At 45.1% G+C, this 23195-nt stretch overlaps 1 protein-coding gene across 2 annotated transcripts in view; it reads right to left on the reverse strand.

Moving 5' to 3' along the window:
- Nucleotides 1-23195, reverse strand: part of ABCC4 (ATP binding cassette subfamily C member 4 (PEL blood group)) — a 201406-nt gene that overhangs the window by 46856 nt on the left and 131355 nt on the right. For both annotated transcript variants that reach the window (XM_080916846.1, XM_080916845.1), the window contains 4 exons: nt 4809-4959; nt 1931-2050; nt 1081-1191; nt 90-190 (listed from right to left, as the gene is read on the reverse strand). In XM_080916846.1, the coding sequence (XP_080772972.1) occupies nt 90-190; nt 1081-1191; nt 1931-2050; nt 4809-4959 (483 nt within the window). The remainder of the gene's footprint in view (nt 1-89; nt 191-1080; nt 1192-1930; nt 2051-4808; nt 4960-23195) is intronic.

Here is a 23195-nt window from a genome sequence, read left to right on the forward strand (position 1 = left end):
AGTTTTAATATTTTACATGAGAGCCGCTTTTATGTCGTTTAATGGCAAAGGGGACTTTAAAAGGCGGAGAACTTTCAGATAAACATTACCATATTCTCTACTTCGGCGCTCTGCCGCACAGACCACTGGAACATCCCCATGAGTGTGAGGGCGTAGGACAAGGCCAAGCCAACCTGCCCAGCATCCAAAGCTGTGGGGGGAGGAAGGAGAAAGGACAGTCAGTCTCAATTCTAACATTCTAACGGAGCCTGCCGCCTGTCCCTGCTCTACCAGGAGGACACAAAAAGTTGTATACAGTCCTTGGAGTCTTCATACTTCTGCTTACTGGGATGACGCTGCGGTTTTTAAAAACCCATTAAGCATTCTGGAAGACTGTGAGGTGAGTTTATTAATCTCAGTTGGATTAAGAAAGGGCATTGCTCAAATTGAGGTATAATGCCACTATTCAGATTCCTCATTATGGTAATCTCTCTATGGCCCCAGCAACTGCAGCTGGGGACTACTGCAGACAAGACGGTGTTTTCTAAGAACCAATGCTCTTGAAAGCAAAATAGGACTGTTCCCATTGTTCTACGAATCAACATTGTAATTCAGGTGTCACTGCAGAGAGGTTCAAGCCACACGTGCTGACACCTGCTCCTCTGCCCCGCCTGGCTGTGAGCACAGTGTTCTGTCCTGCTGGTAACCTCTTTCACCAGTGTGCACTGGCTATCAACAAACGGAGCAGTTCCCAGGCTCACGTACTGAGCCCAAGAGGGCACAAAATGCTAATGGCAGGCTTGGCTCTCCTGGGTCTCCTGGCTACCGAGAGAGCAGGAATTTTCAAAACGTCATCTGCATAGATCTCAGCTTATTATCTAGCAAAGATTAAAAAAAAAAAAAAAAACCTATGCAGATCATCTCACTGGGCCTCACTGTGTGACCCTATCCACCCTGACATGTAGTAAGAGCTTTAACACGCTTTATTAGAACCACACCGAATGTGCCACTAGACAAGGTGGCAAGAGTTTAATTTAAGAACTGTAAACAGAGCTATAAATTGTAATCATACCATAAATAGTTATTCACATCTGTACTTACTCTTTGCCAGGACCAGGGACCCAAAGGCAACGACTATGACAAAGATGGCGCAGATGGCGTCCAGACGCACAGCGAACCACCTCGACGTCGTCAGGAACAAGAACCAAGCCTCTGGATTGCAAACCAGAACAAGCATGGTGAGTGAGCACGGAAGCCATTAGCTGCGGTGAAGAAGCCACGCTAGGTGCAGTGCAGACGGTGGGTACTGAGATGCTAACACAGAGTAGGGCAGCAAGGTCGCATGCTGAAACTTTCTAGAAAGTTACATAACCCTTCAGAAAGGGGTCAGAAAGAGAAAGGGGGAAATAAAGTATTGAAAGACCCAACTAAGGTATATATTATGACACATAATCATAATAAAGAACATGGAGAAATGGTCTTCTGTTTCCTGCAGGGTTGGGCTATGATATGAAGACCATCAGCTCATAGGTCGATGGCTTCTGTTCCTGCAGCAAAAGACACAGCTCCGGTTTGCTTCAATACAGTCCTTACTTGAGTGCACTGCACACCCTGGAGTGAGGACGGAACACGGCTTAGGGGCTGTATCTAATGACTGGCATGCAAAAAGAGCCATGTGTAGTTTCAAAAGTACCCCCTGAGCCATCAAAACACAAAAAGGCTGACCCCAACCCTAACCAGACAGAACCACAGGGCACAGAGGTGACAGGATTGAGCAAGCCAATCAGGAAAGCCAGACATGAGGAGCGATTCTGAGAGGGTTCAGAGCCTATGGGCAGATGCCGAAGGCATGAGTACGAGAATGGTCAGAGGTGCTGGCCGACAGAGCATCGGCCACAGGGCTCAGAGCTGAGGCACAGCAGCTGGCAGCTCTGGAAAGCACTGTACAGACCTGAGTGCAAGTCCTGGTGTGCATCAAACAGCTCCTGACACCTTTCCTCAGCTCTGTACGCCCGGATGGTCCAGAGCCCCTGAAGGGAGGATGATAAATGGGAGAACACCGGGCTCCGTGCTGCATGAACATGGAAGAACAGAAAGCTCAGCGAGGCCGATGCGAGGCCGGATGTGTGGACTGCCCGCCCCCCAGGCTCCGCAGTGGAGACCCTCCGTACCAAGCGGTACTCCTGGGGCTGCCTAAAGGTCTCTGAGCTTCAGAACAAAACACTTCAGGCGACCCAGAGAAGACCCTGTCCACCCACCCTCAGGCCCTCCTCAATGATGCCTCATTTTCAAGATGGGAAAGGATTGTTTCAGTTCAGTCCACCAAAGTCAAACACGGTCACTGTTCCTTCCATACAAACTTCTACTGCCATTGGTAGTAGCTGGAGAATTTCCAAGCACTACCTCAAGCAATGAGAACGCAATAGGCCAGGAATTAGTAACCTCCACAAAGGGAAGACCACACTGGAGTTACTCAGACCACTGTATACGGCTCTCTTACTTCCAACATTCTTCTCATCTGAACCCGTGTCTCAGTAGAGAACAATCTGAGTTAAGTATGCTGTTCGTCATTGGGCGTATTCTTCTCTAGACTTTGTCACAAAGAGAACCCGCAGCTCTCCCTCTGCTAACGTCTGGTATCCCCAATACTGAAGTTCTTACTGAGCAGCTCAAGGCGAACGATATTAACGAGAGCCTGACACGGAGCGCTTTAGAAGAGCGGACTCCAGGATCTGTGCTCCGAGAATATGTGGCAGACATTGCTAATGGATCACAGCACCCTGAGAGGAATGGCGATGCGCCTTCACCATCTAGGCACTACTAAATGACCGGCTCATCTTGAGCCGTGCATCCAAGTACTGTTGTGGCTTTATGCAACTGTGTACCAGTGGCCATTGCAGTGTTTGCTTTTACAAACAAACAAAAACAACCCCCCAAAACAAACAAAACAAAACACATGTGATAAACTCTCACTAACCCTAACTATGGTTCCAGAAGCAGCTATGGAGCACAATCTGAACTGAACATAAACTTTGGGTCTGTGAAAATCTATTGAAGCACAGGATGGGGCAGGGCAGGTCCAAGCCTCTTGATGCTGAAATAGGGCAGCTCCTTTTAGTTAGTGGCTGTGGCAGTGGCCACCCAAGTAACAGGGGAACTGCAACCCAGCCCCTCACTCAAGTGGTCATCATTATTGTTGCAGCCAGCTAGGACACTGCACCAATAATCCAGCAGGGGCCCAGAGAAACTGACGGACATTTCTAGGTCAGAGTGAAACCAAGGCATGTCTTGGGCATCACAAAGGAAAATCCTATGCAGATTTGAAAGGAAAAGGTTCAGGGACTCTGACTCTGACACAAGACTATGCCACAGCGTTGCTTGTGGGACAGCCAGCCTTTCTCTGAATGCTCACAGCTTCCTTTGCGACAAACCTTGTGAATGAAAGGCACAGGGGTGGTGCCACGCCTTTATTCTCCCCAAGCTCCATTGCTACAACTGCCACACCAGCGCTGCCCCCCACTGAGATGAGTCATGACCTGGGGCCCTCCGCAGTTTAACTGGTCCCCCTCATGACTGCTGATTTTTCAACAGCTTTTATGAAGTGTCACCTGCTATCCTTTGCACAGTTATGATAAATGTCTCTTTAGAGTTTATTTCGAAACACAGGCAGTAGGTCATGAAAAGAAAAAGAAAAAGTCCTTTGTTCTGATGAATTTCTAACCACAGAGCTCAACAATTCCTGGCTCTGCTTTCCAAAAGCTGAGCTGGCTTGAAAATCATCACAGACACTTCCCAGAACAAATATCTTCCTTCCTGGTGCTGGAGTGACAGCTATGTGGTAAAGACCGCTTGCTACTCTTCGGAGGACTGAGTCTGGTTCCTGACACCTAAATGTAGCAGATCACAACCATCTGTAACTCCAACTATAGGGGATTCAATACCCTCTTTGGGCTTCCAAGAATATACACATGTATAGACACACATGTATTCATATGTGTGTGTGTATGTGTATGTATGTATGTAATTTAAAAATTGTTGCAATTTATAAATGTCTTCCTTCTCTTTTTTGGCTAATGTCCTTGTACATTTTTAAATGTAAGAATTCCATATATATGGCTTTTAATTTTAGTAACAATGAAATGCATTTGTGAATTCATCAGTTCATCTTCTGTGGCTACCTACAGAAAAGAGCAATTAATGATAAAACATTTTCCCCTCTTGTTCCAAAACTAGGAAATGAAATGGAGGACTAGCCCAAATGTATTCTCCACCGGTCTTTCTGCTACTCTCCAAAGTGCAGCCCACAGTTGAACTGAACCGGGAGAAGTATCAGCGCCCTGCCTGCCAGCACAAGAGTTCATGTTTGACCCCCCCCCCCTTTAATTTGCTCCTTCCTTTGTAATTTACAGCGTCTTCAAAGAAAAGAAAAATCCCCCTCCCTTCCAAATTAGTTCTAACCTATGGTGAAATATTTCATTTATCAGAGAGCATTTCTTGTGTGCCTCCTGTGCCTGTGCGAGGTAAACCATGAACCACAGAGCTGGGTCCCTGTCCTTGAGGGAGTATTTACTGTCCACTGGGCATCTACTCCTTTCTCGGGCTAAGCTGCAAAGTCACCCGTGGGAAGTCACCTGCTCAAATGATCCCTCGTGGCTGTAACAACCATGTTCAATGGCCGAATGAACGCTAACCAGGCGAGAACTGCTAGAGCGTAGTCAGCCAGGATAACCTCGAGCATCTTAACTGGATCAGTTAAGATTCCCTCGATTACGGGCGCTCTTTGTGTTACTACACCATGACTGTGCCCATCTAAGACCCTCAGTGCTCACTTGTAGACTCCAGGCGCTTGACATCCCGTGACGTTTCTAAGAAGTATCTCCGAAGGAACAGGAAGATGATGGCGAGGGGAACCAAGGGTATGATGATCCAAGGGATCACAGCTGCCGCCACAGCGATCACACTTATGACCAGGAGCAAGGTCTAGAACAGCAAGCACACAAAGAGACCCTCCTCAGCAACAAGTTCTGCTTTTTCAAAACCAAGTAGTAATGGGTTGTCGTCTTAGGATGGCATTCCCTTCTTCGCTGAGCCTCACTGGAGTCGCCGAGAAGACCCCTTTCCATCCTAGGAAGTAGTGACCTCATGGGAGTGAGTCTACAATCATCAAGCCTACCCCAGGAACAGAGTGCTTTGTAGACTTCTTCTCTGACACATTTGTTAGCACAGGGTCATCAGGCACAGAACCTGGGTGCGACTCCCCAATGCCTGTGCTAAAAGCCGGGTGTGACATTGTACACCCGTAATCCCTAGATTCTGGGAGCCTGCTGAATCGGTGTGAGCTCCAGGTCCAGTGAAAGACTGCGTCTCTAAAGATAAGGTGGAAAGTGTTCGAGAAAGGTATCTGGTTTGAGTTCTGGTGTGTACACACATGTACAAACATACACACACACACACACACACACACACACACACACACACAGACACAGAGAGAGACCGAGAGAGAGAGAATGTGAAGCACAGGATTCATACATGCAAATAAATATCTAAGTACACTCCTACTTTTCATTGGTGCCCCTTCCTCAGCATTTTTAAATTTTGTTGCTTCCTTGGGGTTACACCAGTCCAATCCATGAGATGGCCAATGCTTGCCCCAGCTGATAGAGCTCATGAAACAGAGAAAGTTTTAAAATTTCAAAGGTGCTGGCTAACATGGTACACCAATTCTTACTGACTGAGCAAATACTGTTTAAGTTAAAATACAAATTTTCCTAAGAAAAATGATTTTTAATCCTCCAAAGCACACGGCTTACTGAGAAAATAGTGAACTTAATTTTAACGAATATGTCAACTCTCGGGGCATGAAAATGAAGGCTGGCTGTTTATATTCTGTGAACTTGAACTCTTGGTGGTAAAGCCCACAGAAGGAAAGGCTAGGTATGGTGGCACATAAGAGTAACCTTAGACCATGGCAGGCTGAGACAGGAGAGTCTACAAATCTGAGCCAGCCTGGGCTACAAAGTGATTTCCAGGCCATCCTGAGGTGTTTATATAGACCCTGCCTTTAAAAGCAAGGAACTAGAACAGAACACAAAGAGGTTCCTTTAGAATATTACACTTTAGTAAGAGATTTTAAAACCATTTTCTTCATAGGAACGCTTTCAATTGCAAAGACTGGTTTGGGTTTCTGGTATTTATCACGCCAGTGGCTTTCGATCCTGGGGGGAGCTCCTAGGCATCCACCTCCGGTTTATTTTAAACTGAACTCTGTGGGGATGTTTTACCACTGGTCTAGAGGATGCAGGCGCCAAAGAGTATATTTCCTATAAACAGTATTAAAGCTGCAAGTCTAATTTTATCTGAGTTATCATACTAAGTCTACGTTTGGCTCAGTCCACGTCATATACCAACTCTGTCTCATACCTGTCTCAAGCACAGAGAAAAAAAATATGTGTCTACTCAAAAGACCACTTCATCTGTACAGGGTACTTTACTGCTTGTTCACGGTGTCAAGAATTAAGTCGGTCTCAAACTGGCCACACCTTGGTGCAGGTGAAACTGAGGAATCGGTTCCAAGTTGTACCGTGCCCGCTTTACCTTCCGCCCTGGCTGAGCACGCCACATACGTCTCTAGCTCGGTAAGCAATGCAGGGATCGCCTCGTGTCAAGATTTTCCTCTGGTTTAGTGAGGGAAAACTGACGGCCAGGTTCTGATAAGGGAACTGTTTACTGATGGGTATATAAAAGGGGCTCTTTTATCTACTATTCTGAGAACACGTGGGAAACTGACCTCTGAGTGGGAAAAGAACGTAACAAATTATGTTGCCGGGTGAGCCAGGATTCCTGGAGGTGCGTTACAAGGTTGAAAGGCATGTAGTCTTTGAAAAGCATTAAGAAGTAAATATGTGATTCCTATCAGATTAGACTCACCACCCTCTACCTACAGGGCATGCACAGGCAAAAGGGACAAGCTGAGAGCTTTACATGTACGACCCCACTCCTTAGACTCTGAGCATGTCTGCATTTTGTCCATGGGTACAAATTACAACCGAGGTCAGCTCTGGTTCCCAGGTCTAATGTTAGTCATTAGACCTACTCTGCGGTCTTTTCACTTACGCCTGTCTCCTGGGCTCTGGGCATCTTTAAGTCAGAGCTTTGGGGCATACTGGCATGCTGGATTTGTATGTGGCATTCTATATATCCCACCCCCAAGATGACAATATTAAATCTGCAGGCAAGTCTTTGTTCCCTCTATCCTCCATTGCGGCTGATGGGACCATTTCACATCCACAGCTGCTCTGGGTCCTGTGTCACTGTCTGTTAGCTCTGGACTCAGAGTCAAAGTTAAGCACTAGAAAGAATGGCTAGTGGGTTCTAATCTGTCTGTTAGGGAAAAGTTCTTTTTTCCGGGGGTTAATACTTATTATAAAACTCAAGGGTTCAATCTGCAGAAACAATGTTACATCTTGGATACAAGGTAAAAATAAAAGTATACAATGCTAAACACACAAAAACAAGTGTGCTTAGCATTGTGGATACCAAAGCTTTTAATCCAAGAACTCATAAAAGAAAACATTTCATCAGGAAAAAAAAAAAAAAAAAAAGGGTCAGGTGGCTGAAGAGATGGTCCAGAGGTCTAGAGCACTTTCTGCTCTCAAAGAGGTCAGCCTGGAGGGGCCTCCTGGAACTCTCCTCCAGGGGATCCTGATGCCCCATCAGGGCCTCCATACGCATCTGGGTGCCCAGAGTCCCACAGAAGAACATACACAAAACCACAAACAAATCTTCAAAAGAGAAAGAAAACCTGGGTCAAATTTTCCAGGAGAGAAACGCAAACCAATTTATACGAACCTAACCTATAGCTTCAGACCGTTAAAGCAAAATCTGACAGTACTTAGGATTTTTCTAACAGAGAAATCCAGTAAGAGTCACATGGCACAAAAGCAGGACATGTTCACTCCAACAACCAGAAGAACAACTAATGAAACCTCAGCAGGAATGTAAGAGTTGGTGTCGAGCGAACGATCAAACGTTAACCAATGGCCATGGTGTCAAAGACAATTCTTTTCATGCACAAATCGGCCATGCCACAAGCTCCCGTCCCCAAACCTTGGCAACACGAGGCAGAATGGATTTGCTTCAGTGAATATAACAACAACACAAAAAGAAGCTAACTAGAAAAATGGCTGTCAGGAGATTTCACTGTGCAGGGCTAAATAACACTGTGTCTACAAGAACACCATAAAATGGAAGTATTTTTGAAAAGAAAAGGTGTGAAAATCAGCTGCTATCAAAATCTGAAAGTTGCAGTGAATGCTATGTTTAGAGGTAAATGCATAGCCTTAACTTTTTAAAGCTAATGAGTCCAAGTGTCAACGGTCTCGAATCAGATTTTAAGATACAAAAGGAGGGTGGAAAGATCACTCAGTGGCTAAGAGCTCTTACTGCTTTCAGATGACAATGGGCCAAGCCCAGCACCCACATGGTAGCTCATGGCTATCCATTGAGCCAGCTCCGGGGCATCTGGCCTCACTCTGGCCTCTTCATGTATCAAGAACATATTTGGTGCACATTCATGTGTAGGCAAGACACTCATACACATAAAATGAAGACAAACTAAAGACAGTTTAAAGGAAGATATGAAAACCAATAACCAGAAACAACAACCAAAAGGAAAAAAGCCAAACAAACCAAAACGAAGCAGACACACTGGCTCAGGCCAGTAAAGACATTACCTGGGAGGCAGAGACAGGAGGATTGCTGCAAGTGTAAGGTCAGCTTGATCTACATAGGGAATCCCAGGCCAATCAAAGCTATAAAAAATGACAGCATAAAAGAGAGGGGACAAATATTAATTAAGTAGAAAAACAACACAATGTGGGTCTTTCAAAACACTAACAAATTAGTAAGCTTCAAGACTAATGAAGAAAAGAGAATTTTCCCCATCGTGTATCGAAAGAGGCAAGATAGGCCTTAAAAGGGCTGACTAAACACACAGAGTTAACGTGTTTCATGGAGACGGCTTGTGTCTTGAGAAATTTCGGCTAAAGGTTATATTACAAGAAATAACAACCCGAATAGCTCTATTTCCATTTGAGAATCAGAATTCATAGTCTGAAAGGAATTTAGTGACTAGTAAAAGCTCTTGGCTTATAAATACTCTTGGACCACAGTCCTCCACTCTTCACTAGTGAATTCTCTGGAACACTCAGTGAATAAAAACCTGCCAATCTTACAAAACTCATGGCTTTCTTTTAGAAAAGAGGGCTGACATTTGGGTATGGTGGTGCATTCCTTTAAAACCAGCACTTGGAGGCTGAGGCAGGTGGGTCTCTGTGGGTTGGAGGCCAGTCTAGGATACAGAGGGAGTGCAGATCAGCCACAGTCACACATCTCAAACCTCCCAACCCCCTGCAAAAGAAAAAGAGGACTGTGGAGAAATACAAACAGCCCAAGGCAAACATTTGAGATCACTGCTGGTGACTGACCTCTGATTCAGGGCAGGTGAGGCAAGCTCAGAATCTGCGAGGTGTCAGCTGAAGCCACAGTTCCTTCTGCTTCTGCTCTTAAGACCTGTTAATCCATGGAACCAAGCTGGCTGGGAAGACCTGATATGATCTCACTTACTTGAAACCAACCAATTATAAACCAGTAATCACATTTTCAAAATACCTTTCAATCAGCACCGTGGTTTCTGTTTGAGTAAACTATTTGGGTTGGGAGCCTTAATCTAGCCAAGTTGACACACAACACTGATTAGCACAGCCAGAAATCCCTTGCTAACTCTTCTTTTCATGAGGTCAGTATATGTCTGCTACCAAATGTTTACAAAGCATCACAAGAGGTGCAAAGGACAGACCCAAATCTTTGCTGAACAACAGACACAAAACTAACCACAGATATAACCTGTGACCTACTGAGGGAATGGCTAAGGACAATACTAACCAAAAGAAGCAAGACTCTTATTTAAAAGAAAGTGGTAAGGTGCATTTATAACTTAAAAGACTGAAAAACACAAAGAAGAGCTTTCAGAGAGGAGACTGAGTGAGGATCAAACTGCTACAGGGTCCCAGTCTTTCTAAAAGGAGCCCTAGTCCAGCCACCGTGGTGTCCATGGAAGAGGAGCAAGAGCGTGTGGGAAAGGACACAGTAGCAGCTCACAAGCAGGCAGTGGAGACATCAGGACCATTAAATGCCTACAGGATTAACAAACGTGGGGAGGATTAAGGAGAAACAAACCTCAAATAACAAGCACTCTTTCCTGCACATTCCCGTATGCCCGAACCACCTGAAAGTACATGAGGCCTTTGAAAATGCAGATTAAGTAGGGTACTGCTAGTGTAGAGGCCTCAACTACAAGCCCAGCACCTTCTACATAGCAAGTTCCAGGGCCTCGCATTGAGATGCTCTCTGGAGAAATCAAAGAAAGGTGAAGAGATAGCTCACGCAGTAAACTACTTGCCACGCTAGGGGCAACAGAGCGTTCCATGTCCCAGAAGCCCCATAAAAAGCTGAGCATAGCAGTGCGTGTTTAAGGACCCCCAGTGCTGGGGAGGAAGAGACGGGGGAGGGTGAGAGGCTGCTGGCCAGTCAGTCCATCCGGGTTGGAAAGCTCTAGGCTCAGTGAGAGGCCATATTTCAAAAATAAAGATAAGACAGAGGGGTCGAGAGATGGCTCAGTGGCTAAAAGATGCGTTGTGGCTGGGAGGACTGCCTTTTGGATGCCTACATCAGTGCCAGGTGGGTGTGGTAATTGGCCTGTAATTCTGGCATGTTGGTGGCTGCCACAGAAACCCCCAGGAGAACTTGGCTAGCTAGACCACCTCAAGAGGTGAGCTCTTGGTTCAATTAACAGACCCTGCCTCTACATATAAGGTAAACATCAATCAAAGAAGATGTGACATCAACCTCAGGTCTCCACAGGCATGTGCAAATATATATGCACACATTTACACTCACTTGCCACACATGAATACATATGCCAGAAAGGTGGATAGTCAGTGACTGAGAAAGATGATCAACATCTGCTCTAGACTCCATCTTCATACACACATGTATGTGCATACAGACATAAACATACTATAAAAACAGATTATCTCCATATAGCTTAGGACACACAAAGAGTCTTTAGGACACACAAAAATAACTGTGTAATACACAAAGAAAAAGTTATCATTAGTCTTCACCAAAATTAGAGCCTACTGGCCAAAAAGATACTGTTAAAAAAAACACAGAAAAGGAAATCACTGGAAAAATAAATGAAAAATCATTAGTCTTAAATATATACACACATTCCCATAAATTGGCCATAACAAGGTTTTAAAAATGAATTCACAAAGAATAAGCAAGAGATCTGAACCAAAAAAAACCACACACACAAAGTTCCAAGCAGCCAATAAATATGCAAAAAAAAGCTCATATCACTAATCATCAAGGAAACATAAGCTGAAATTACATACCTAGATCAGCCATACCTAGAGTAAAGGCTCAGATCAAGACAACTGGAAACACTAAGCCCCATGGGCTCCAAATGCAAAGCAACCGAAGTCCCCGTGTGGTTGATGCCTGACTACAATGGCATTTTGAAAAGTTTTTGGTGGGTTTTTCTCTTTTAACATATACCTATGTAAACACACACCTACCCAAAGCACAGAAATTTCACCTAAGGTATTTTAATCTCAAGGGAATGGAAATATGCGTGCACACAAATACTGGTACAAGAAGGGTTGTTGTTCACAAGGCCACAACAACCCAAGTGTCCATCAACCAACAGATGAATAAAATATACTATCTTCCCACACAAGGTCATCACTGCAGGGGACAGGGTTGGGGAGGGGGAACATGGAGGGGTAGAAAGAGAATAAATGGACAAAATTAATCCCTGAAACGGTCATGGAACAAGACCTAGATGATCAAAAGAATTCAGCCACAGAGAACTCCCTCCTGCCTCAGTTCCATGTACTGAGCACAAGAAGAGGAGACTGATGTGTTGTCAGAAATGTGAGGTTGGTGTGGGTTACAGACTGGCTGCAGAGAGGTGTCGGAGATGCTCTACTCACATAGGAGGTGGGGGTTATAGAGACGCACCTTATTATTAATATTTGTGAGCTAAAGGGCAATGCTTACTTTATTGGAGGCAGCCTACATCTTGGTAAGAATTCTGATGGTGTACAAAAAAGATCTGAAGTCACCAGGGCTCCATTCCCATCTATGTACAGGCATGTGCTGAAAATTTTATAGAGTCGAGATGCCAAGAATGATTGACTTTGGGAGCACCTAGAGTTGGGAAGAGGACCCCGTGTGAGGACTAGAAATCAGTATGTGCCTAAGAACAAACATAGCTCCCAAATCTTGGGTAATCTCTCTCCCGGGTTCTGAATCCTGCACCAAGAGGCAGAGGCTCTACCACCTACTTCAAGTCTGGATTCAGATACTCAGCAAATATCCCATCAGGAGCCAGAGAAAGGGCTTAGAAAAACAAGTAAGTTATGAAATTCAGAAGCAGGAGAAACTCCAAGACAGTACTTATTATGATGAACCATGATCCAGATCGAATTAAAAAGACACATCGTATGTAAAATGGAAGTGCACGGGCCAGCGAGATGGCTAATGGGGTGAGGCGTGTGCTGCCAAGCCTGAAAACCTCCATTTCATCTCCGGAACCTATACGGCATTAAAGAGAACTGCTACCCACACATCCTCTGACGAACACACACACACACACACACACACACACACACACACACACACACACACGATAAATAAGTGTTAAAAAACATTAAATAGGAAGTGTGTGATTTTAATAAAATTGAACCAAGTCCAGTAGCCCAACCATTTCTTATTGGTCTCATTGTAAGACACCAGAACATAGCCAAAAATGGATACAGCGTGGTCCAGGAACTCTAGAGGTCACCATGTTCCTCTCTATGATTAGCAACTGTTAGGATGGCTGAGGATGTGTGATCCCACGGGGGTTGGAGGAAGGGTATGACTGGTGAAAAACCTCTATTCTTTGACCACACACACATCACCCAGCAATGTTAGCTTCTAAATAAAGTTCTGTGCTCTTGTAGAATATCACCAGGCTTGATAAAAAAATACAAAACAAAACAAACAAACAAAAAAAAAAACCCAAAAAAACAAAAACGAGATCGTTCTGGTTTTTTTTTTTTTTGTTGTTGTTCTTCAGGTCTTAACTGACTTCTTGCTAAACTACAAGGACCATTAGTGACAGAGTACACATGCTGGGACAAATTGCCTACGAGCCTGGGAGACTCCCCAATGACTGTCACCACACTACCAAGTATGCTGACTATCTGACTGGCAAAATCCCAACCACCTCCTCTTTTATTAAGGAAACCGTCCAGGAATAGTAGGCAGGGGAGCCTCATGAATACTATCATCCAATCACACGAGTCCCCTGGGTCACGTGTTGGTCAATATTTCCAGTGCCCACTGTCATCAATACAATTGTCTACGACCAGGGGACACACTTCAGTCAGGGGCGGCTGGCACAGCATTATCTCTGAGGCTAGCATTTCTAGATGATTCCCTCCTTGCAAATGCACCAAGTCAAACTCTTTTGTTGATTTACAAGAGCATAAAAACCACTGTGATTCAGTTAAAAAAAGGATGAGTTTACTTCTGAAGACAGAGATCTTAAAAAAAAAAAAAAAAAAAGGCAACCTATCTAAGGCAGTCCTTTGTCTGAGAGGGGTTGGAAGGTGGGAGTGGGGTGAGCAAACCATAGAAATCTCTGAACGACAAAGTCATTGTTCCGGGTGCTTTCTACACACTTCCCCTGACATCCCCACACAAAGCCATGCAAGGGTCAGTGGGACCAGACAAGTCCGGGCAGTTCCAACCCTATGCTTCTATAAAAGCCAGCGACCCAGCCTATTATCCCCAAGTCTTACGCTGGCTTTGTTCCCTCATATCCAGATGCAACAGCCTTTTCTCATCCGCACCCCCAGGAAGAAGGGACAGCTCCTTCACGTCCTTTGGCTTGGCATTTTCACTTCATAAAGCAGAAGTCAATGTGTCTGTGTGTGAGGGGGGAGGGGGAGTGGTGTGTTCAGTGGTGGTCTCCACTACTGCCTGCACTGGTGGCTCAAGTAGCCTCAGGATTAGCCCTTTGTGTGCCATGAAAGGGTATGAAAAGTCAGTTATTTAAGCTCAGTGGAGCTGTTGCCTTTCTTTTTCTTTTTCTTTTCTTTTTTTGATGAGGGTGTGAAGTGGGGAAGAATGGTTTTCCAACACAGCTCTAAATCACTGGCAGCAGTTTGCAGAGGGCAGCTGTGTGCAAGTTTGCACACTCAGAGAAGTACACTCCCCACATACACTAAAACGCCAAGGAACTTCATTTTCAATTGTTTTATTCGGAAGTGGGGAATGTCAGCTGCCAGAACTCCAGATAAGCAAGATGCTGCTTGATGCTACCAGGGACCACGGGGGGGGGGGGGCCTTTGGAAATAGTACAGAGGTGACATTAATATAAAATATTTATTGCTCAATGGTCTCTTCTGAAAACAACAGACCCCAATAGTGGCAAATGGCCATGGAAATTATAAGCATCAACCCAACATCTGCCATACAAGCTCACGAGCTGGTGCTTGGGTCTGGTATGTGTCAGATAGTTTTCTTAATGGAACAGAACATGGGATGATTACCACTATCAAACTATTGGTCTCACTTAGAAATAATATATTTAAAAAGAAGCATATCGTTTATTGCTTGAATGAATTTTGTTGGAATGTCACTGGGTGGGGTGCCTCGGGAGTAGAGTAGGTGCTCATTTCTGGGTTAGAGTCCCCAGACCTGGGAGGCAGTGGGCCATGTTGGGGACAGGGTTGGGGGTGTTCAGTCAAAGACCTATCACTCTACCCACTTGAGAAAGTGAGGCAGAAAGGTTTATTTGAGCCCAGAGTTCAGAGCCAGCCTGTACAATGTATCAGAATCTTACTTCTAAAACAAAAACTAAATCAAAGGAAGAAAATGGTGTTGGCAATTGTCTCTCCTGCAAAGTATGGAGTGGGTTCTTTTCTTTCACCTTTACCGCTCTATAGAATGTTCAAAGCCCTAGGTTCAACTCCCAGCACCACACAAACAGCATGGTAGCACAGGTCTCCTAATCCCAGAACTCAGGAAGACAAGAGGACCAGAAGTGCAAGATCATCCTTGGATATATAATGAGTTCAAGGCCATCCTAGGATACCTGAGAACCTATTGCCTAAAACAGAAATGACTTGTGATCAACAGATCCTTAATGGACAAACTGCCCTGCACTACAGAGCTACTAGTCCGAGTCAGGATTTGCCTTAACAATGATATTCTTATGAAGATGCCCCATGTTTAAACCAGTGACCCCACTGCCTCTGTGTGTGGGTTGTTGTTAAGGTGATACATTATTGGACAGTGGAGAAGGTAGGCAGGGAAAAGGCTAGGAAAATGGAAGAGGAAGACAGGGGAAGGGATTTCGAGGAGGAACAGAGATGGAGGCAGGTGTGTATGTTTCTTTCAGTGCATCTCTAGCTTGATGAGGTTATTATTTCTAAGGGCTTCTATGGGTCTTCTTATCTCATATAGAAGGGCAGTTTGAATATTTGTTTACTGGATGTAAGCTTATTATGTAGAGGGTTTGTGGATTGAGAATTTCATGTATAAACCTGCTTGATAAGCTACCAGTCTTTGGAGTCATGTTTGTGCCGGGTGGTGGAGGAAAGGAACACACCGGGGTGGTCGTATCTACCCAGGACAGAAGCAACAGGGCGGGCGAAGTGAACTGCCTAGGAAGGGAACCCCGTGGAGAAGGCAGCTTGTGGACTGTGTGACAGTCTGTGCTCTCGGCTCCACTCTGGAGCAGCTCCCTCAGAGTGAGAACACAGGGGCCGACAGCAACAGAATCCTTTGTAATATTTACCGTAACATCGGTGCTGGGACAATGCTCTGCTTTCAGTGCCCTGGTCTCTGGATTCTACTAACTACTACAACGTTAAGGGCTGGTTCTCAACACAGTCTGTCCAGGATCTGTGTCCCCCACCCCCACCTTTGTCTTGTCTGAAGCTTTGTCTCGATACCATGAGCTATCATTCCATACCATAGTCTCATTACAAATACCCCATGCCCTGAGCATCTTGACAAGTGTGCCTTCTCTACTTCCTGGGATTTGGGAACTACCCCAAAGCTTTGTCGAGTTCCTCCAGGCAGGCTACAACAGATGGATCCCCAAAGGTATGACCTAGGAATGTTACGTAAGCTCAGATATAACAAAACCTTAATGCTTCATTTTAATTTTAAAACATATACAGTGAGCAGGCTTGGCCAAGAACTTGCTGCCTAGACCAAGCCTTGGGTTCACAGAGCTCTACCTGCTTCTTCCTCCTGAGAAGTCTTATATATAACAAGTCTTCAACAACTCAAGGCACTGGGAAGCTCTTTGTCCAGGGTCTTCCTGAGATCCTGCAGGATCCCTCATCTACTTACTATTCCTATATGTGGCCGTTTAAATGAGAATCACCCACATAGGCTCATATGTTTGAATGTCTGGTTCCTAGTTAGGACAGACTATGTATGAGACAGGGAAACATGAGGGTTTGATGTTTCAAAGCCTCATGCCAGGCCCAGTCTCTCTGTGTCTCTTCCTCCAACGTTCAGATCATCAGATGTGAGCTCTCAGCTCCTGCTCCATCACTATGCCTGCCTGGTGCCCTGCTCCCTAGTTACATGCTTTCTTCTATACGCTGCCTTGGTCATGTTTCTTCACTGCGGGAACATAGTAATTCAGACACCACCCCAACCTATTTTACAACGAGGGGTGGCGGGGGATCATTTAACTGAGTTATTTGGAGGGTCTGGGATCTATGTCTGGCTAGGTGGTCAGAACAGTCTCCTCGGCCTCCCAAGCGCTTGCTGGGGCTATAGGTGTGCCCCACCGCGCCTAGTCTTAGAGAAGTCATTATTGAGTCTTTCCAAAGCTTCCGGCCTGTCAAGCTCCTCCTCGCATGTTACCAGTTTTGTTGATAAACTGTGTCATCAAGTTACAATGACAAGCATCATGATCAAATTTAGTAAGAAGCATTGGGGTGACTGTGGAGCAGAGTGCCAGCCATGAAAGGCAGACCACTTACAGCTTTGCGAAAGGTGTGATTTTAAGAGACAGGCGGGGAAAACACAATGAGCGAGTTGAGCAGGAGCAGACCAGATAGAGCACTTGTTAGCCAAGGCACAAACACAACAGGAGCCAAAGGCTAACACTCAGCCCTCAGGGTTCCCAAGTTAATGACTTCACTCAAAAGGGGCAGGAGGCACTGCTAGCAACACCACTGTGCTTCCTCACTTCATCCAGAACTCAAAAGTCAGGAGTCGAGCAGGGACAGTGCGTGGACCCAGAGGCCTGAGCACTGTTGGATCCTGAATGGAAATAGGATCAGAGAACAACACACAATGAGAGGCATCACAGCCTCCTGGCCTCTGCATCCCTCACTGCATCACAGCCTCCTGGCCTCTGCATCCCTCACTGCATCACAGCCTCCTGGCCTCTGCATCCTTCACTGCATCACAGCCTCCTGGCCTCTGCATCCCTCACTGCATCACAGCCTCCTGGCCTCTGCATCCCTCACTGCATCACAGCCTCCTGGCCTCTGCATCCCTCACTGCATCACAGCCTCCTGGCCTCTGCATCCCTCACTGCATCACAGCCTCCTGGCCTCTGCATCCCTCACTGCATCACAGCCTCCTGGCCTGCCCATCCCTCACTGCATCACAGCCTCCTGGCCTCTGCATCCCTCACTGCATCACAGCCTCCTGGCCTCTGCATCCTTCACTGCATCACAGCCTCCTGGCCTCTGCATCCTTCACTGCATCACAGCCTCCTGGCCTGCCAAATCCTGCAGGTGGTGATGTAGCCCTGCAGAGAACATGAGTGAAGCAGAAGGGACTTTTTGCCTGCTAAGATTTCTGCATGTATGCAGAGGCAGCACCCCTGTGGGAAAGTAAGGACAATATGTATGCAAACCGCTTGTTAGGGGAGAGAAGACCATGAACCAAGAATGACAGCGTCTTCAGGAGAGATGTATACATGACACGTCTTTAAACTGCCTAAAATTGCAAGGTAGGCTCCACTTAATAAGCTATGCAGAACCAACTTTGTACAGGTTCAGCTGAGCATGTGTGCAGGTATGCACACATGTATATGTGTTTGGTGTGGAAGTGAGAGGTTAGCATTGGGCATCTTCCTCAATCTCTTTTCTGCCTTACTTCAAGACAGGGTTTCTCACTGAATCCAAAGCTCACCTCCTGGCTAACTAGGCCGGCTGGTCACTATGTCTCAAGGAGCCTCCTAGCACTCCCCTCCCCACACCTGGGACAATAAGCCTGGCCTTGTCGTAGGAACTCTAGGAGACTGAACTCAGCTCCTCATGTCTGCATGGCAGCTCTTTACCGTCTCCCCAGCCCTGCCACAAACATTATCCCCCCAGTATAGTTCCCCAAACAACAGTTTTGTGGAAAAGTCACATGCAGACAACACAATTGAGAGAATTTATGGGCACACACGTTACATACACATACAGATATTACATATACACATATATTACATACACATTATATAGACATATTATATATAGACATACATACATATACACATTATTACATACACATACAAATATTACATATACATACATATTAATACATATACACACATTACACACATATTACATACAGACATATACATACATATACACATATTATACACATATACATACACACTCATACACACACATAAACACATACACACACATTCACACACATATAACCACACACACACACACACATTCTCATACACATACACACACTCACACACACATACACACATACACACATACACACACACACACACACACACACACACACACCATATGGTTGGTGGGCAGTTTATCTCTAGGACTCAGATCGGGGGAGTGGGTAACCAGCATGAACCCTTCCCTTTACAACATGAATCATGGGCAAGCAAAGTAACATAGACCTGTTTGGATGCAGAGTCTGAGAGGGTGCTAAGCATGAGGGAAGGGTTCAAGCCCTCACTCTGGTGCTGGGTATTCCCACACTGGCCTTAGAGGAGGCTATAATCTGATTGTCCATTGATCAATTCACCTGCTGCAACACATCAAACCCCCGTGGTCAGGGGAGAAGCCAGGGTTAAGCACTGGAAGCAGTGAAGAGCAGCTGTGTCTGATGCCGTCAGAAGCTCAGCGATGGTTTTCTCTACACGCCATGTGGTGCAGACAGCCAAGCAGACAGAGTGAAAAACTGGGAACTACGGACGCTAAATGCTGTGCCCCAGATTTCATTTAAGGGCACGAGAGGGTAGCAGATGAGAAAAATAAATGAATAAGCAATAAATCAGTGAGGGGTGATGGAAATTAAAATGATGGTGGCTCATCACACATGTCAGGGCCAAGCAGAATCATCAAAAGTTAGTTACGACACACTTGGCACTCAGTATATTAAAAAACAAAACAAAACAAAACAAAACAAATCAAAAAATCAGAACACTCCACCAACCCCCTCCATCTTCCTCAGTTGAGGAAAGGGAAGTGGTCACGCAGGGACTTTGGGCAGCACACTTCCCTTCTCCTCTCTGTTCACATGTCCCCCCTCAACCCTGTCTACCTCCTTTGCTGGAACCACCTCCTGCCTCCATTTCAGGCCCTTTGGGTAAATGAGTATGCATGACATGTATGTATGACATGCAAACTTGTGTGAGGATCAGATTTTACATCAGAAGGGGACAAGGCTCCAGGAAACTACTAACCAACAGTTAGTACTTTAAATCAAACCCCATCCGTGTTCTCCTAAATACCAATCTTTCATTAAAGCCTAGGGGACAAAATTAGACTTCTATGTGGCAGGAAACTTGTTTACATTTTAAACATTTCCTTCATTTTAGCCATTCCATTAGTAGCCTGCCAGATCTCTGTGCCAACTTTTGTCCTAACTTAGAACACAGGGATACCAGGTGCAACGCCACAAATGAAGGGGCCTGTCCCCTCAATTCCTCAGAACTGTGCTCAGCAAGATACTCAAGTCCTGGACTGACTTACAAAACTAACTAAACTGCCGTCACCTTTCAGAAAAGGCAGCAAAGCACGCTTGCTCTGGACTAAACAGTTCACAGGAGTGATTGTAATTACGTCATTTACTTCGATAGCTATCCAATCTTAATTATCCAGAAAAAGCAGGCACATATGCATAGCTTTTATAAGGAAGAAGCAAGCCACGCAGTCTTTTGCTTTTGCTTTCTATCACTTCAACTGTGAATCTTCCTTTCTATTCTGCCTACTGGCCTACACGCCGCCTCTCGGTGTTCGCAGGAGATGACGGACGAACCCTTGCTTGCTGGAGATCAGCTCCAGCTGAACTTAACTGTTTCAGCCAAGCTAAGTACAGGAGCATCTTGGGAAATTCCCTGTACGCAGTCGGGGTTGGCTGGAGCTGGAGCTCCCTAACATCAGCAGCAGGGTTTGCTAATGACATTAAGAACAAAGGCAGACAGGAAGGTTGCTACTAAGGTTAGTTTTGAAAGGAGCTAAGGAAACCCTTCTGGGACCTACACACCAGTAAACAAGGCCTGAGAAAAATTCCACCCACCTCAGAGTTCACACTAGAAAGCTGCTGCTAATGTCCGTCTGATGGCTAATTCTCAAATTTCTGTGTTTGTTCCTATCATTGGCCTGTTTGTTTGTTTGTTTTGGTTGTGCTGGAAATAGAACTCGGAAATGCAAGGTCAGGAGAGCTACATGTTTTAGTCCAAATTTTTTTTAAAGGTATTAAAAGACTGAAATAGAGTAGTTTTTTTTTTTTTTTTTTTGAAAACCAAAGCACCCACTGCCAAACTGCACCACACACACACACACACACACGCCAAAAATCAAGTACTAAGTCCATCCATAAAGTGAGCCCATTGGACAGTCGTTGTGACCTTGCTACACTTTAACTCCAGACACTACTTATAAATGTAAGAAGCAGCCCGTCATCCGCCTGAGCTAGCAGGGCTAATAGGCTTCTAATTAATTTCCAGGAGATTGCCGTTATAACTAACAGGTTTTAAACATTTGGTTGATTGGGGAAAATGAATTGAATGTAATGTATTTGATTTGGAAAATTAGTTTTCATTCTATGTGCTTACCATAATACTGTTTGTTTTAAGTTTACATGATTCCATTAAGAGTCCCAGAACACCACTGAGTTGTTTTTGTCCTGACAGAGCCCTATCCTACTTAAAAAGGGTGGGGGGGCTTACATTTAGATTTTTGTTGTTGGTCTTTCTTTGAGGGCAGGTTAAATTCATTTTGTGTGGCTTTTATTAAAAAAAAAAAAAAAAGAACAACTTTACTCTATCATAAAGCAACAGGCACCAAATACTTCAAAACCGATGCCAGCGACTCCGTGAGAAGCCCACTCAGCCAACAGATGCAAATCCTCCATGGCAAAGGCTGAGTGCACAGTCCGAGGAAGACACTCTGTTTACTAAGTTTCACTTGATTCCTCCTGACAACCATTTAAACAATGAATGTTGGGAAATGTCCCTCAAAGAACCAACAACAATGGCCGGAGATCTGGGCTTTTATATTTACCTAATACTGTTTTTAAAAGGAGAAAATATTTCTTCCTGAAAGGATTATGGGACGGCTTATTAAAGACACCTGCAAACGAAGTGAGCGACAAAAGATCTGAATCATGTTTGATAAGTGAGTTATCCTTCACGTGAAACTCCTTTTAGGGGAGGAGAAGGGGGGAGGGGGGACAACAGCGACAAGATTCGCCTCTTTTAGGATTCTAGAAACTGGCTAACAGGAACCAGAAGTAGTCAACAATGGTTAAGTGTACCAAGAGTGTTTGGGCGGATGATGAAGCAGGGCCCTGGAGTGTCTGGTTAAATCGGAGGCTAGACTCTTCTCTCCTCACAAGGCGGACAATGCTTTGCACAGAAATCAAGAAACATCCCTCCAACAGGCGCTACAAGGACACTGGAGGAATTCTAATTAGCCGGGCTCGCCCTGCTAAACGCACAGTGAGGAGGCCAGCTTCCGGAACTCAGCCTTGGCCTGGCTCACGGTTATGGAGAGAGCCCTTTGCTAATTCTCCTACGAGTAATTAATAATCGCTGTCAAAACATGTACTTAAAGTTACTCGTTTTCTATGGGGTCTGCAGCGAAAGGTTGCTTCTAGAGGATAAGGGCGTAGCCAAGGCCAGTAGCAAACAGTTTGAAAATAAGTTCACAGAACCAAGAGTTTGGCGCGCAGACTCCGCCTGTGGGCCCGGGTGGGTGTAAGGAAGAGATGTCTTCACCTGTGGGTCCTGCTGTTTGCAGGCAGACAGCCTGGGCTCCCTTTCTGCGTGACTAACAAGGGATTCCAGCTCAATTGTGGACCCCAGGGGCGCAATGAGACTCAGGGCACAACTGAATGATTCCACTTCCGGCCTGCGACTTGGCTTCCGGTGGGAACAGCTGTAAAACTGGCGGTTAGGACAGGGGAAGAGGGTTCAATCTCATGGTAAGTGAGCCACGGGCATCTGGGATTTTAAAATCTGCACCAGCTTTTGAGAGATGCATTTCTCTTTTCCAAAAGAAACAAAAAAAAAAAAAAAAAAAAAAAGATCCCCTGCCTGAGTCACAGAAAAGTCGACAATGAAATAACAGAAGAAAGGAAAACAAAAACAAATCAAACCGCAGGAGCAGCCTAGAGACACAGAAGGAGGGGATGAGAGAAAGGTGACCCAACACGATTCTTTTGGCCCTCAAGTTCACAGACAAAACAACACGCTAAAAGCAGGCATTTCTGTAGGATCCTTTTTTTTTAAAGACACTTTAAGACAGAGCAATCAACCTGTGCAAAGAAAAGCTGCCAGAAAAACAAAAACAGACATTTTGTGAGAAGACTTTGATCCAGTCCTACTATTATTGGCTTAAACACGCTTGCATTTAAAGCCCTGAATCGGCAATAAGCACTCTCTATTGTCCCTGCTAACAAAGTATTATTTTCACCTGATTATTGCTAATCTGTTCTTTGTAAGTAACCACACCTGGTTTTTACCCCCCCAGCTCCCCCCAAAAAAAATCAGTGCAGTAAATATTTGCCCTTTGTGGCAATACAATGCATAATTTCGTTAATCTGGGCTATCTTTCCGTGAGAGGTTGATTGTTTCAATATTATGAAAT

The sequence above is a fragment of the Micromys minutus genome (assembly GCF_963924665.1).
Source record: "Micromys minutus genome assembly, chromosome: 5".
In the NCBI taxonomy this organism is placed as follows: domain Eukaryota; kingdom Metazoa; phylum Chordata; class Mammalia; order Rodentia; family Muridae; genus Micromys; species Micromys minutus.